The sequence below is a fragment of the Balaenoptera acutorostrata genome, chromosome 3, assembly GCF_949987535.1.
Source record: "Balaenoptera acutorostrata chromosome 3, mBalAcu1.1, whole genome shotgun sequence".
NCBI lineage: Eukaryota > Metazoa > Chordata > Mammalia > Artiodactyla > Balaenopteridae > Balaenoptera > Balaenoptera acutorostrata.
In genome coordinates this window covers 73,459,650-73,474,490 of record NC_080066.1, presented here as the reverse complement: position 1 = coordinate 73,474,490, position 14,841 = coordinate 73,459,650, and the positions used below count along the sequence as shown (strand labels likewise).

The 14,841-nt window shown below is 38.6% G+C and overlaps 1 protein-coding gene across 1 annotated transcript in view; it reads right to left on the bottom strand.

The window, feature by feature from the left end:
• HERC1 (HECT and RLD domain containing E3 ubiquitin protein ligase family member 1) overlaps nucleotides 1–14,841 on the bottom strand; it is a 205,360-nt gene that overhangs the window by 138,506 nt on the left and 52,013 nt on the right. Inside the window, exon 3 of the mRNA XM_057542678.1 lies at nucleotides 10,332–10,427. Coding sequence (XP_057398661.1) covers nucleotides 10,332–10,427 — 96 coding nt within the window. The remainder of the gene's footprint in view (nucleotides 1–10,331; nucleotides 10,428–14,841) is intronic.

The following is a 14,841-nucleotide window of genomic DNA, read 5'->3' as shown; positions in this document are numbered from 1 at the left end:
GATATAGCTATAGCTATATAAAAAATCATGGCTTATTTACCATTTGTGTTGAATATGATGGTAAAGTCTATTGCCATGCATAATGCTTTATAAAAATCCAGGCTTCTCCTCTCCGCCTCCCCTCTCCTCAAAACCCTGCCAAAAGCACAGGACCCAGGGCTGTCATCACAGTTGCCCTAACCAATGAATACGTCTATGTGAGAGCACAAGTCTCACTGCACCCACACCAATAAGTATTATGCTTTAAATTTTTTTTGAAAAGTAAAGTGAGAAAAAAGAGGATGTATTCTTTTTTTTTTTTTTAATTAATTAATTAATTTATTTATTTATGGCTGTGTTGGGTCTTCGTTTCTGTGCAAGGGCTTTCTCTAGTTGCGGCAAGTGGGGGCCACTCTTCATCATGGTGCGCGGGCCTCTCACTATTGCGGCCTCTCTTGTTGCGGAGCACAGGCTCCAGACGCGCAGGCTCAGTAACTGTGGCTCACAGGCCCAGTTGCTCCGCGGCATGTGGGATCTTCCCAGACCAGGGCTCAAACCCGTGTCCCCTGCATTGGCAGGCAGATTCTCAACCACTGCACCACCAGGGAAGCCCCAGGATGTATTCTTTTAACTTCACACTTCCTTATTATCAACAGAACTAAAGTTTTTCCATCTATTTGCTTACAACTAACTTCTGCCCATTTATTCATTAGGGTTTAATGGATTTTTTACTCACTTTGTATGAATCCCATACAATAAAGATATTATCTCTGACTACAGCTGTTGTCAATTTGTTGTCTGCCTTTTAGGGGTTTTTTTTGGTTTTGTTTTTGTTTTTCTCTGAATCAAGTAAAACAATAAAAGAAGAATCTTCAAAAATCAATATATTATATTGCCAGACCATGAAATGGGAAGGGATAGAGTAATTTCAGTCAGAATCTTTAAATAGTACACAAAACAACAGAATATGTGTGTCAGACGAATAATTTTCAGTGAACATGAGAAGAGTTTTGAGGACATACAAAATATGCATAAGTAAAGGCTGACAGTCCCTAATAAGAGATCTGAAATTCTGCTGCTGACAAAAGGAGGATGATGGGCCCAAGTAGGTTAGAATTTTTTATCTAAAGATCTATTACAGTAGTTCCCCCTTTATTCGCGGTTTCACTTTCTGTGGTTTCAGTTACTGGCAGTCAACCGTTATCGGAAAATATTAAATGGAAAATTCCAGAAATAAACAATTCATAAGTTTTAAACTGCATACTGTTCTGAGTATCACCCCTTTGTCCAGCATAGCCACACTATATAAGCTAGCCACCCATTAAGTCACCAAGTAGCCATCTGGTTATCAGCTCATCTGCCACAGTATCTCAGTGCTCGTGTTCAAGTAATCCTTATTTTACTTAAAAATGGCCCCTAAGTGCAAGAGTTGTGATGCTGGCAATTTGGATATTCTCTTACTGTACCTAATTTATAAATTAAGCTTTATCATAGGTATGTATGTATAGGAAATAACATGGTATATATAGGGTTTGGTACTATTCATGGTTTCAGGCATCCACTGGGGGTCTTGGAATGTATTCCCCATATATAAGAAGGGACTACTGCTCTACAATAAGGCTTAAAAAAATCATAGCCCTCCTTCCCTGACCCCCACGAAAAAGAGAGAAGAGAGGAGAAGGGGAGGGGAGGGGAAGGGGAAGGGGAGAGGAGGGGAGGAAAGGAGAGGGGGAAGCAAAGGGGAGGGGGAGGGGGAAGCAAAGGGGAGGGGGAGGGGAGGGGTAAAAAAAATCTGTTCACAAGACGTAGAAATGTGTTTTTTAACAACAACTGGGGGAGGGGCTTCCCTGATGGTGTAGTGGTTAAGAATCCACCTACCAATGCAGGGGACACGGGTTCAAGCCCTGGTCCAGGAAGATCCCACATGCTGCGGAGCAACTAAGCCCACATACCATAGCTACTGAGCCTGCGCTCTAGAGCCCGCACGCCACAACTACTGAAGCCCGCACACCTATAGCCCGTGCTCCGCAACAAGAGAAGCCATCGTAATGAGAAGCACGTGCACCACAACGAAGAGTAGCCCACGCTCGCCGCAACTAAAGAAAGTCCGTGTGCAGCAACAGAGACCCAATGCAGCCAAGAAAAAAAAATAAACAAACAAAACAAAACAAAACAAACAACAAAAAAAAACAACTGGGGGGGCGCGTAGAATTCTGGAAAAGATGACAATAGCAGCAGCAATGTAGTTTTCTAAACATGGAATCATTACACAAAACAAATAGAAGGCTAAACTCCAAATTTGTGCTTAATATTCACAATAAAACTAGACAAACATAGCTCCAATAACTCCAAAATATAAGCAGGTGCAGACAAATCACTACCAAACACAGAATCTGCATGGGAATAATATCTGTGCAGAAGGAAGCCAAAGAGTGTCTGACAGACCTCAGAATAAGAAAAACCCAAAACAACCAATCAGGTACTCACCAGAAAGAACAGTGAGCCAATCTAAGAACAGCAGCTGCAACTGGGAAGAGTTTGCCCTCTCTGATAGCAGGTAAGTACAAAGGTTCCATGATGAGAAGTCTGAAAAAAGCTACAGCAGTCTAGCTCTTGTGAATTCTTGAAACTGAAAAGCCAGTACTCCCTTCCAGGACAGAGCCCTCATACTGAGCAGAAACTACTGGGAGCGGACTAAAAGTTGAGCAGAATGAGGACAACAGAAAGGAAAGAGAAAAAGTTAAGATAAAAGGTGGGGAGGGGAATATGCTTGAAACCACCTTATTTTTTCTAACGTTACACAAAAACAGTAGAGAAAGGGAGTCTATGGATTTAGAAGAGCTATCTTGAATCGCATCCCATTCTAAAAATTCAGGAAAACAAGTTTTTCATAAAAATAAGCAACAGAAAAGTATGAAGGTCAAATTCCATATGAACTTGTTATTAGGGGGAAAAAAGGAAAAGAGGCAGAATAACATCCATACAATAAAAGCATGACAGACAGGAACTACCCACAAAACAGATCAAACTGTAACCTATTTCAAAGCAAGGTAAAGGGATTAAGAAAATTAAACAAGACTTGAAAGAAAAACACAAAACTGAGAGAGAAGCATTCAAAAATGAGGTGACAGACTCAAAAAAAGAATTAGAAATAAGAGAAGAAATCATTTCAGAAATGAGGAATAAACTATAAGAAATCCAAGAGTAACTAAATACAAAAGATAATACCTTATGAGCAACAAAAGATAAAAAGGAAAAAGCTGTTTAGAAATAAAAAAAGAAATAAAAATGATATAAAAAGTATTCAAGAAAAAGTGACAATTACTAAGTTAATTGTTAATTGTTAAAGATCCAACATACATCCGAGACTGAACCAGGAAGAAATAGAAAATATAAAGAGACCAATCACAAGCACTGAAATTGAAACTGTGATTAAAAATCTTCCGACAAATAAAAGCCCAGGACCAGATGGCTTCACAGGCGAATTCTATCAAACATTTAGAGAAGAGCTAACACCTATCCTTCCCAAACTCTTCCAAAATACAGCAGAGGGAGGAACACTCCCAAACTCATTCTATGAGGCCACCATCACCCTGATACCAAAATCAGACAAAGATGTCACAAAGAAAGAAAACTACAGGCCAATATCACTGATGAACATAGATGCAAAAATCCTCAACAAAATACTAGCAAACAGAATCCAACAGCACATTAAAAGGATCATACACCATGATCAAGTGGGGTTTATTCCAGGAATGCAAAGGTTCTTCAATATATGGAAATCAATCAAAGTGATACACCATATTAACAAACTGAAGGATAAAAACCATATGATCATCTCAATAGATGCAGAAAAAGCTTTCGACAAAATTCAACACCCATTTATGATAAAAACCCTCCAGAAAGTAGGCATATAGGGAATTTCCCTCAACATAATAAAGGCCATATATGACAAACCCACAGCCAACATCGTTCTCAATGGTGAAAAACTGAAACCATTTCCACTAAAATCAGGAAAAAGACAAGGCTGCCCACTCTCACCACTATTATTCAACATAGTTTTGGAATTTTTAGCCACAGCAATCAGAGAAAAAAAAGAAATAAAAGGAATCCAAATCGGAAAAGAAGTAAAGCTGTCACTGTTTGCAGATGACATGATACTATACACAGAGAATTCTAAAGATGCTACCAGAAAAATACTAGAGGTAATCAATGAATTTGGTAAAGTAGCAGGATACAAAATTAATGCACAGAAATCTCTTGCATTCCTATACACTAATGATGAAAAATCTGAAAGTGAAATTAAGGAAACACTCCCATTTACCACTGCAACAAAAAGAATAAAATACCTAGGAATAAACCTACCTAAGGAGACAAAAGACCTGTATGCAGACAAAAGACCTATAAGACACTGATGAAAGAAATTAAAGATGATACAAACAGATGGAGAGATATACCATGGTCTTGGATTGGAAGAATCAACATTGTGAAAATGACTATACTACCCAAAGCAATCTACAGATTCAATGCAATGCCTATCAAACTACCAATGACATTTTTCACAGAACTAGAACAAAAAATTGCACAGTTTGTATGGAAACACAGAAGACCCCAAATAGCCAAAGCAATCTTGAGAAAGAAAAACGGAGCTGGAGGAATCAGGCTCCGTGACTTCAGACTATACTACAAAGCTACAGTAACCAAGACAGTATGGTACTGGCACAAAAAGAGAAATATAGATCAATGGAACAGGATAGAAAGCCCAGAGATAAATCCACGCACATATGGTCACCTTATCTTTGATAAAGGAGGCAAGAATATACAATGGAGAAAAGACAGCCTCTTCAGTAAGTGTTGCTGGGAAAACTGGACAGCTACATGTAAAAAAATGAAATTAGAAAATAAAAATAAACTCAAAATGGATTAAAGACCTAAATGTAAGGTCAGACACTACAAAACTCTTAGAGGAAAACATAGGCAGAACACTCTATGACATAAATCACAGCAAGATCTTTTTTGACCCACCTCCTAAAGAAATGGAAATAAAAACACAACTAAACAAATGGGACCTAATGAAACTTAAAAGCTTTTGCACAGCAAAGGAAACCATAAACAAGATGAAAAGACAACCCTCAGAATGGGAGAAAACATTTGCAAATGAAGCAACTGACAAAGGATTAATCTCCAAAATTTACAAGCAGCTCAATATCAAAAAAACAAAACAACCCAATCCAAAAATGGGCAGAAGACCTAAATAGACATTTCTCCAACGAAGATATACAGATTGCCAACAAACACATGAAAGGATGCTCAACATCACTAATCATTAGAGAAATGCAAATCAAAACTACAATGAGGCATCACCTTGCACCACTCAGAATGGCCATCATGAAAAAGTCTACAAACAATAAATGCTGGAGAGGGTGTGGAGAAAAGGGAACCCTCTTGCACTGTTGGTGGGAATGTAAACTGATACAGCCACTATGGAGAACAGTATGGAGGTTCCTTAAAAAACTAAAAATAGAACTACCATACGACCCAGCAATCCCACTACTGGGCATGTACCATGAGAAAACCATAATTCAAAAAGAGTCATGTACCACAATGTTCATTGCAGCACTCTTCACAATAGCTGGGACATGGAAGCAACCTAAGTGTACATCAACAGATGAATGGATAAAGAAGATGTGGCACATATATACAATGGAATATTACTCAGCCATAAAAACAAATGAAATTGAGTTATCTATAGTGGGGTGGATGGACGTAGAGTCTGTCATACAGAGTGAAGTAAGTCAGAAAGAGAAAAACAAATCCCATATGCTTACATATATGGAATCTAAAAAAAAAAAAATTCTTCTGAAGAACCTAGGGGCAGGACAGGAATAAAGACGCAGACGTAGAGAATGGACTTGAGGACACAGGGAGGGGAAAGGGTAAGCTGGGACGAAGTGAGAGAGTGGCATGGACTTATATATACTACCAAATGTAAAATACATAGCTAATGGGAAGCAGCCGCATAGCACAGGGAGATCAGCTCAGTGCTTTGTGACCACCTAGAGGGGTGGGATAGGGAGGGTGGGAGGGAGATGCAAGAGGGAGGAGATATGGAGATATGTGTATACATATAGCTGATTCACTTTGTTATAAAGCGGAAACTAACATACCATTGTAAAGCAATTATACTCCAATAAAGATGTTAAAAAAAAAAATCCAACATAAAAACAATAGGGGTCCTAGATGAGAACCAAATACAAAGAGTAAAAATGATACTAAAAACAATAATTTAGGGAAACTTCCCTGAAATAAAAAATATTTGAAACTACATATTGAAATCCTCACATCTCTGAGAACATCAACCCAGAATAGGTAACATCAAGATGTATTCTAGTAAAATTACTGCCAGAAGAAAATGGATGAATATACTTAAGAAGTAGAAGAAAATGTGAGCCAAAGATTTTATCTTCTCAAAACTGACTTTCAAGCATAAAGTGCACAGCAATTAAAATGTAAGAACTAAGAGAATCTTTTTCATGAGTATTTATTGAGGATTCTACTAGAGAATAAGCTTCAGACAACCAAAAAGAATATAGAGCCACTGACAGAAACTGGCAGTGAGCATTAAATATGTAGTTACTTGTACAACTCATACTAAATGAGGGTTAAAAGGCAGAGAGTATATATGTTCTGAGTATGTAGATATAATACAACTACAAAAAATGGGGAAAGCATATGTAAAAAGTTAATATTTTTAGTAATCATACAGTGGTAGTGTCTGTCTTATTTTAGGATTGCTGTTTTTTTGTGTGTGTGTGTACTGTGTGATTAAAATAAATAATTATGGGATATTCTAATTCTATATCCCTGTATCCTTCAGAATCAGCATTCTTAGTTGGAAGAAAGGATATACAAATGTAATATAGAAAAGCAGAAATTCTATAGCCCTGATTTTGAAGGTATCAGTATCAACTCATGAGGTATATTAGCTTTAAATACACATGCGTGCATGCACACGCACACATTTCCTAGCTCTGGCTACTGTTAAGAGCCTAGAAAAATAATACCGACTTAGTAGTGATGAGCATCCTGATTGTGGTCCTGAAATACTATTTTCCACTTAAAGAAAACAGGGTTTATGGAGAAAGAGCTAGCTGGTTGCAGCTCCATATCAAGAAATGTATGAGTCCAGAAACAATTTGACGGGTCAGATAGCAAGGAAGCTATCAAAGATTATTAGGCCTATGTCAAAAGAACTTGGGAACCACCCTGAAAGAGACTACTACCCTGAAAGACTGTTGGCCAAAGATAAAACAATATGAGCTTCACTACAGATAATAATTCACGAAGTAAAATTTGAATCGGTTTAAATCTACAAGTTCATAACAATACTTTTCAAGTGAAACCAATTGGTCAAGTTTGGAACATGACAGGAGATCAATTCATTAAACTGAAAACTAGTAAATAAAAATAGGTGTTAAAAATTTTTTTAAAAATCAAGTGGAGAGAATCAAGCATTTATTCTGCTTTTCCTGTCTGAACTGTGGCAGGGTAACCAAATTGTCAATAAGGGAATCATCTCCTTTATGAAAACATTCCAATTAATAAATGAAAGAGGAATGATATAATTAGAATATCACCATTTTGCAACCAAGCATCAATGAATTAATAGATCTGATCATTAAGAATCAAGGGCTGGGCTTCCCTGGTGGCGCAGTGGTTGAGAATCTGCCTGCCAATGCAGGGGACACGGGTTCGAGCCCTGGTCTGGGAAGATCCCACATGCCGCGGAGCAACTAGGCCCGTGAGCCACAATCACTGAGCCTGCGCGTCTGGAGCCTGTGCTCCGCAACAAGAGAGGCCGCGATAGTGAGAGGCCCATGCACCGCGATGAAGAGTGGCCCCCGCTTGCTGCAACTAGAGAAAGCCCTCGCACAGAAACGAAGACCCAACACAGCCATGAATAAATAAATAAATAAATAAAAATAATTTAAAAAAAAAAAAAAGAATCAAGGGCTGCTAATACTACAAAAAGACACACAACCAAATGGAAGATCACAACACCATGTTTAGCCTTGCCAAAGGGATCAAACCTGAAACTGGTCAAGTCTCTAGATTCACCTGTCAATATGCAGGGATACACAGGAACTGCATTATGAGTAATCAATCAGCAAAATCCAGATGGAAGGAAATTGTACAGCCTAAAAAGTCCAAGTTCCTGAAAAAATACACTAAAGGAAAAGAAAAATAATGGAGGGGGAACTTATAGATTAAGAGATTTAAAAGATATATAGGACTTCCCTGGTGGCGCAGTGGTTAAGAAGCCGCCAGTCAATGCAGGGGACACGGGTTCAAGCCCTGGTCTGGGAAGATCCCACATGCTGCGGAGCAACTAAGCCCGTGCGCCACAATCACTGAGCCTGCGCGTCTGGAGCCTGTGCTCCGCAACAAGAGAGGCCGCGATAGTGAGAGGCCCATGCACCGCGATGAAGAGTGGCCCCCGCTTGCTGCAACTAGAGAAAGCCCTCGCACAGAAACGAAGACCCAACACAGCCATGAATAAATAAATAAATAAATAAAAATAATTAAAAAAAAAAAAAAAGAATCAAGGGCTGCTAATACTACAAAAAGACACACAACCAAATGGAAGATCACAACACCATGTTTAGCCTTGCCAAAGGGATCAAACCTGAAACTGATCAAGTCTCTAGATTCACCTGTCAATATGCAGGGATACACAGGAACTGCATTATGAGTAATCAATCAGCAAAATCCAGATGGAAGGAAATTGTACAGCCTAAAAAGTCCAAGTTCCTGAAAAAATACACTAAAGGAAAAGAAAAATAATGGAGGGGGAACTTATAGATTAAGAGATTTAAAAGATATATAGGACTTCCCTGGTGGCGCAGTGGTTAAGAAGCCGCCAGTCAATGCAGGGGACACGGGTTCAAGCCCTGGTCTGGGAAGATCCCACATGCCGCAGAGCAACTAAGCCTGTGTGCCACAACTACTGAGCCTGCACTCTAGAGCCCGCAAGCCACAACTACTGAGCCCACGTGCCACAAGTACTGAAGCCCGTGCACCTAGAGCCCGTGCCCCACAACAAGAGAAGCCACCACAATGAGAGCCCGTGCACCACAACGAAGAGTAGCCCCTGCTCACCGCAACTAGAGAAAGCATGCACGCCACAACGAAGACCCAACGCAGCCAAAAAAAAAAAATGTTTTAATTAAAAATATATATATACTAAAAAGATATATATAGATATATAGATTGTTTTAATAGGGAAGACTGAACTATAGTGTCTAGGGATGCACACAACTATAAAGAAATGCAACAAAGTGACTACTCTTGAAGTCAGGATAGTGGTTACTTACTGAAGGAGGAAAGGGATAATAACCAGGACATGAACGGGTTTCTCGGGTTGCTAGCAAAGTTTTATTTCTTTCCTGGGCACAGATTAAAAGGACATTTGTTTTATAATAATTCATTAAGGCACACATTTGTATGTCTTTCTGTATCTGTTTTAATGATAAATTTTTAAATTAAAAAATGCACATGGAGGAGGGGGAAGGGTAAGCGGGGACGAAGTCAGAGAGTAGCATGGACATATATACACTACCAAATGTAAAATAGATAGCTAGTGGGAAGCAGCCACATAGAACAGGGAGATCAGCTCGGTGCTTTGTGACCACCTAGAGGGGTGGGATAGGGAGGGTGGGTGGGAGGGAGACACAAGAGGGAGGGGATATGGGAATATATGTATACATATAGCTGATTCACTTTGTTTTACAGCAGAAACTAACACAACAATGTAAAGCAATTATACTCCAATAAAGATGTTAAAAAAGAAATGCACATGATACGAAGTCCAAAATGAATAAAAGGGTATGCATTGAAAACTATGTCTCCTTCCCACACCTGATGCGAGACACCCCGGCTCCACTTTCTAGAGGCAACCAATCACAGATGCCACTTTCTTTTGCATCCTTTCCAGAGATTGAATGGATTATTTTTAAGGGATAAATACATGCTATAGCATTTTAAGACAAAGTGATTTTTATTTATTGACTGATTTTTAAATTTTTATTGGAATATAGTTGATTTACAATGTTGTGTTAGTTTCAGGTGTACAGCAAAGTGAATCTGTTATACATATACATATATCCACTCATTTTGAGATTCTTTTCCCATATAGGCCATTACAGAGTACCGAGTAGAGTTCCTTGTGCTATACAGTATGTCCTTATTAGTTATCTATTTTATATCTAGTAGTATGTATATGTCAATCACAATCTTCCAGTTTATCCCTTGACAAAGTAATTTTTCACATAAAAGCCACGATTATTACATACCTCTTCAAAGAGACATAAAGCTGCCTCATAGAGTGAGCACAAGCCATCGGATGTTCTGGGTGGTTCCCTCCACTGACTCCGATCAGCAGATGAACTCTATAATTAAGACATTGTGGGACACAGTTAGCGAAGGAGAGAGACATGTATTAAAATCGCTTAAATAGTCCACAAAAACATCTGAGGAACTGTTTACACAGTTATGTGCATTAAGATCAAATCCTAACATTAGGTCATGAAACCAATTTTATGTGTAAGTGTTATAAAAGATATGGCTATAGAGTGAAGCAGTAAATTAAGTACCAATCCCTCACTTATTACCTTATTAGTGATTTGCTCTAAGTGTCACAAGGTTTGACCTAAAGACACTCAAGGAGGCAGAACTTTGCCAACTACACACTCTTTGGGGGGCCAATATCCAATAAATGGGGTCCCAGCAAATATTCTACTCCCCTGGGGCTGCCTTGTCCACTTGCTCCAAGAATACAGTAGAATGCAGCCAGCTTAAGTGATGATCCTGACCAGAGCAGCAGTAAGTCTGTTCCTCCCTTCTTAGTTTCAGCACAACAAAGGTCCCACAAGTCAGTCCATGTAGCTACCTGACTATATTAGCAACAAAATATCTTCTTCCTAGCACAACTGAGGAATAATAGCTCCTCTCTGTGACTAACTGCCTACTCTCCACAATAGGGCCCAATGGCTATGACCAGAAATCATTCTTTCATTGAAAACTGATAAATCAGAGAGTGAACTTGACCTCCACTGTTCCCTCAAATTCCCATATCCTTAAATCTTTACATCACAAATGTCAAGTTCTTTCTCCGATTTATCCATCGTCTAATTGTAAAATTTTCATCTGTGGCTTTATTTCAAAGACTATTATATTGTAAAAATATTTAGATTCTAGATGATCACCAGGCAAACATACCACAGAAAAGTATATCCTCTACTGTGGAACGGAGGTTGGCCTAGATGCTCTGTAAGATCCCATCCAACTCTAAGATTATATGATTTTATCAATTCAGACTATTTTAATTAACGTGATTCCTAAGTAATGAAAGAAATGAGTATGTTGGCTATTTAATTTATCGCTGGCTCATCAGGTGCTAAGCTACTGCTACCAAATCAATTTTTCTTTTTTATTGCTTAGGTGGTGCTTCTCGAATTTTAATGTGGACATTAAGTTACCTGGAAATTTTGTTAAAATGCAGATTCCAATTCAGTAAATATAGGTGGGGGCCTGAGATTCTGCATTTCTAACAAGTTCCCAGGTGATGCCAATGCTGCTGTCTGAGGCTCACACTTCAAGCAGTAAGGCTTTCGAGAGCCACTTGCAGGTCTTGGAGTCATATCAGAAGCTGAGTGCTCAAAATTATCTAGTTCCTAGACACACAAGGTGTGGCTATACCAGCAAATACTTTGAGGCACAGCCTCTCCGAATTCCGTAATTAGCTGCGTAGCACTTCTGGGAAAAACACAATTGTAATCTGTGGCTCCGTTATTTAAAGGCCACCTCTACTGATCACCAAACCAAAAGCAGATGAGAAACAACAGCAGCTTGCCATTCCTTTCTAGGAGCTGGCACGAGGCCGGTAATAATTCCTTTTTTATGCCTTTCTACAGTATGAAGGAAAATGCTGAAAATAGCATAAGGTTTTCAGTGACAGACCTGAGTTTAATTCCATGTTCCATCACTTACTGGCAATGTGACTTAAGGGTAAGTTTGCTTATCCTTAGACAGGAATAATTCCTCTATTATTTAGGGCTGTTGGGAAGAATAACTGAAATTATGCATAGAACATGCTTAGCATAGTTCTTAATACATAGTAAGAACTCAAAAGTGGCATCAGTAATTATTATTTTGTATGATGTACGTGGAGAAAGTAGAGAAAACACAGGGAGTCTTTAATAAACTCCTGCTAAATTTAAAAATACCAAACCAATTTTTTAAAACATCCTTCAAACACTGTCTGCAGTGACTGTCACTGACTTCTGTTCTCCCCAAAAAGTCAATAGTTAAGGGTGAGACTAATCCAGCCCCAGTAAATTAGGATTAAAGATATCTTAAAAACCCATTCTGTATAGAATTCTTAATGTGTTTTGTAAATATACTGCACAATAGAAAAAGAGGGCTATACCTAGGTATTTTTAAAGAAATTACATTTTGGAAATGTGTAACTTCATACACTGCTAACATACCACAGGAAGTTCAAAGGTCCAAAGATAAATGGGAAATTAAAATAACATAAATGTGTGGTTTCACAGGTCTTCATTGAATTACCTTTCTCTTATTTACCTACCATCGAAAATAATGTAATACCTTTTTGTTTTTTTCACATCTGTCTTTTTAAGAAAATCAGACAAGAACATTAAGACTTGATGGAGTACATTTCCTTACATTCTTGCTATCTGATTTTACTCTGCTTAAAATTGCTTCAGTGACTCCCCACTGCCTACAGAATCAAGCTCAAAACCCCATAGCATATGGGATACCTGGCCCCGCCCAGCTTGGCAGCCTCAGCTCATCCCATTCCAGCCCCAGCACCCAGGAGCCTGCTCTCAAACACCTCAGTCACTTTGAGAATACTAATCCTCTCACCTGAAAACTTCTTCAGCTCCCTCACTCACACACCTCATGTTTGCAAGCAAACTCTTCTTACTCTTCAACTGAACTTAGGCATCCTTCATTTTCTGCCCCCTCCCTTCTAGCCCTCCTCCTGTATCTCATCACCACCTCCCTGTGCAGACCTCTACTACAGCCCAGCATCATTAATATGAAATGTCTGTGCACCTCTCTTTCCTTACACTGAGCTGGCTAACGGCATGGCATGCACGCTACAAAGCTCATTCATTCATCATTTTAACCCATAGTCTAACAGTATCTGGCACACAGTAAACACCTAGTGGCATCAAAGGCCAAAGGTGTTTTTATTGGTGTTTATTTTTTTAGAATTCAGGGATGTACAGTGACATTATTTCCCTACTCTTTATTTAAATGTAAGTTAATGAGTACCTTGCATGCTTGCACTCAAACAGAATTACTATGTGCATGGGTAGAGGAGGTTCAGAATCACACATGTAAATACAATTTAAGGATTGAACTCATTTTTGTTAGGCCTTCTACCAGGTACTCAATTGATGGTTATGCGTCTCTCCCTCTAACTTCTAGCTTGGGGATACGTTTTGTCCCAGCTGTTCATGAGTAGAGAATCTTAAGACAGGGAAGATCAGGTCAGGACGGGATTCTTCCCCAGAATATATCCAGAATTCTGAGGAAAGCTATCCGGGGTACCCTCATCCCAACAGAAAGTTACAATGTAGGGTATAGCCTAGGAGGGTAAGGAGGGAGACGGAGGGCCCTTCTGCCTAGGTGTATTTGACATTTTGTCCAGAAATGAAAGAGTCCAAGTGGAGAGAAAACTGGAAATCCAGCAATAAAATAAGTTTATTATATTTTATATCTACTTTAAGGTAGGCCTTCATGGGGAAAAAAAATAAGTCAATTTAACATAAACAGGGTAAAAGCTGCATATAGCTGTCAGAAAAAATGTGGGCTTTGCAGACAGACTATGGGTTGTAAGAATTCGTTAACACAGTGCCTGGCCCATCAGTGCTTAATCAGGAGTATACATAATACTTTCAGTTCTTTTGCCAAATAGATGTGTAAACTTAGGATAATTGCCACAGTTTCTTCATCCTTAAGGATAAATAATATCTACCTTACAGATTAACATGATAATTGAATAAGACACTGCTTATAAAAAGCACCTGGTAGGTAGTAGGCACTCAACGAAGGTTAGAGCTCTTCCTCCCTTATTCCAGGTACTGGGAAGCAGTAAGTAGAATCCAAAAAATGAATGGGATGGTTTACTATAGGTTAATTAAGTGAATATTAAAACACATTATATAGGTAGTAAATATATTTACTGTAAAGATTTCTCAAGGTTATAGAGCCAATTTAAACTTACAGCCAAATATGCATACAAACCAATTTCCAACATGCTAAAAGACAATGGGCTAAACAGATACTGAGAAAAGTAATTTAGTTCCTTGGGGCACCCTCTTCCCACTAAGGAGCAATATTGCAGGATAAGGCCTTTGAGGGTAAGGTGGGGAAGGGGTCTCTGACTCAGGGTATTTAGCATTTTGGTTAAAAAGGAAACATACCATGGGCAAGCGTACAATCATATACGTAGACTGCATAATAATTAACATCTTTTCTTTGTAACAAAGGCAATGCAAAATAAGTAGACTGTAAAATTAAGAATTAAGTATACTTCTCAAAGAAATATTAACAAGTGACCATGAATAGATACATTATTTTAGGTCATCAAATGGCATCGCATATTTGAAAACGGTATAAATTTAGAGAATGTTACCAGAAAGTATTAAGAATTGGAAAATAAAATGAGAAAAACAGATATGCAAGTGAATAAGTTTAAATATTGAATAAGAAACCACAAGAGGCCTAATTGCCTTTCACAGCTGCTACCTCAAACCTTTCTTACTTAGA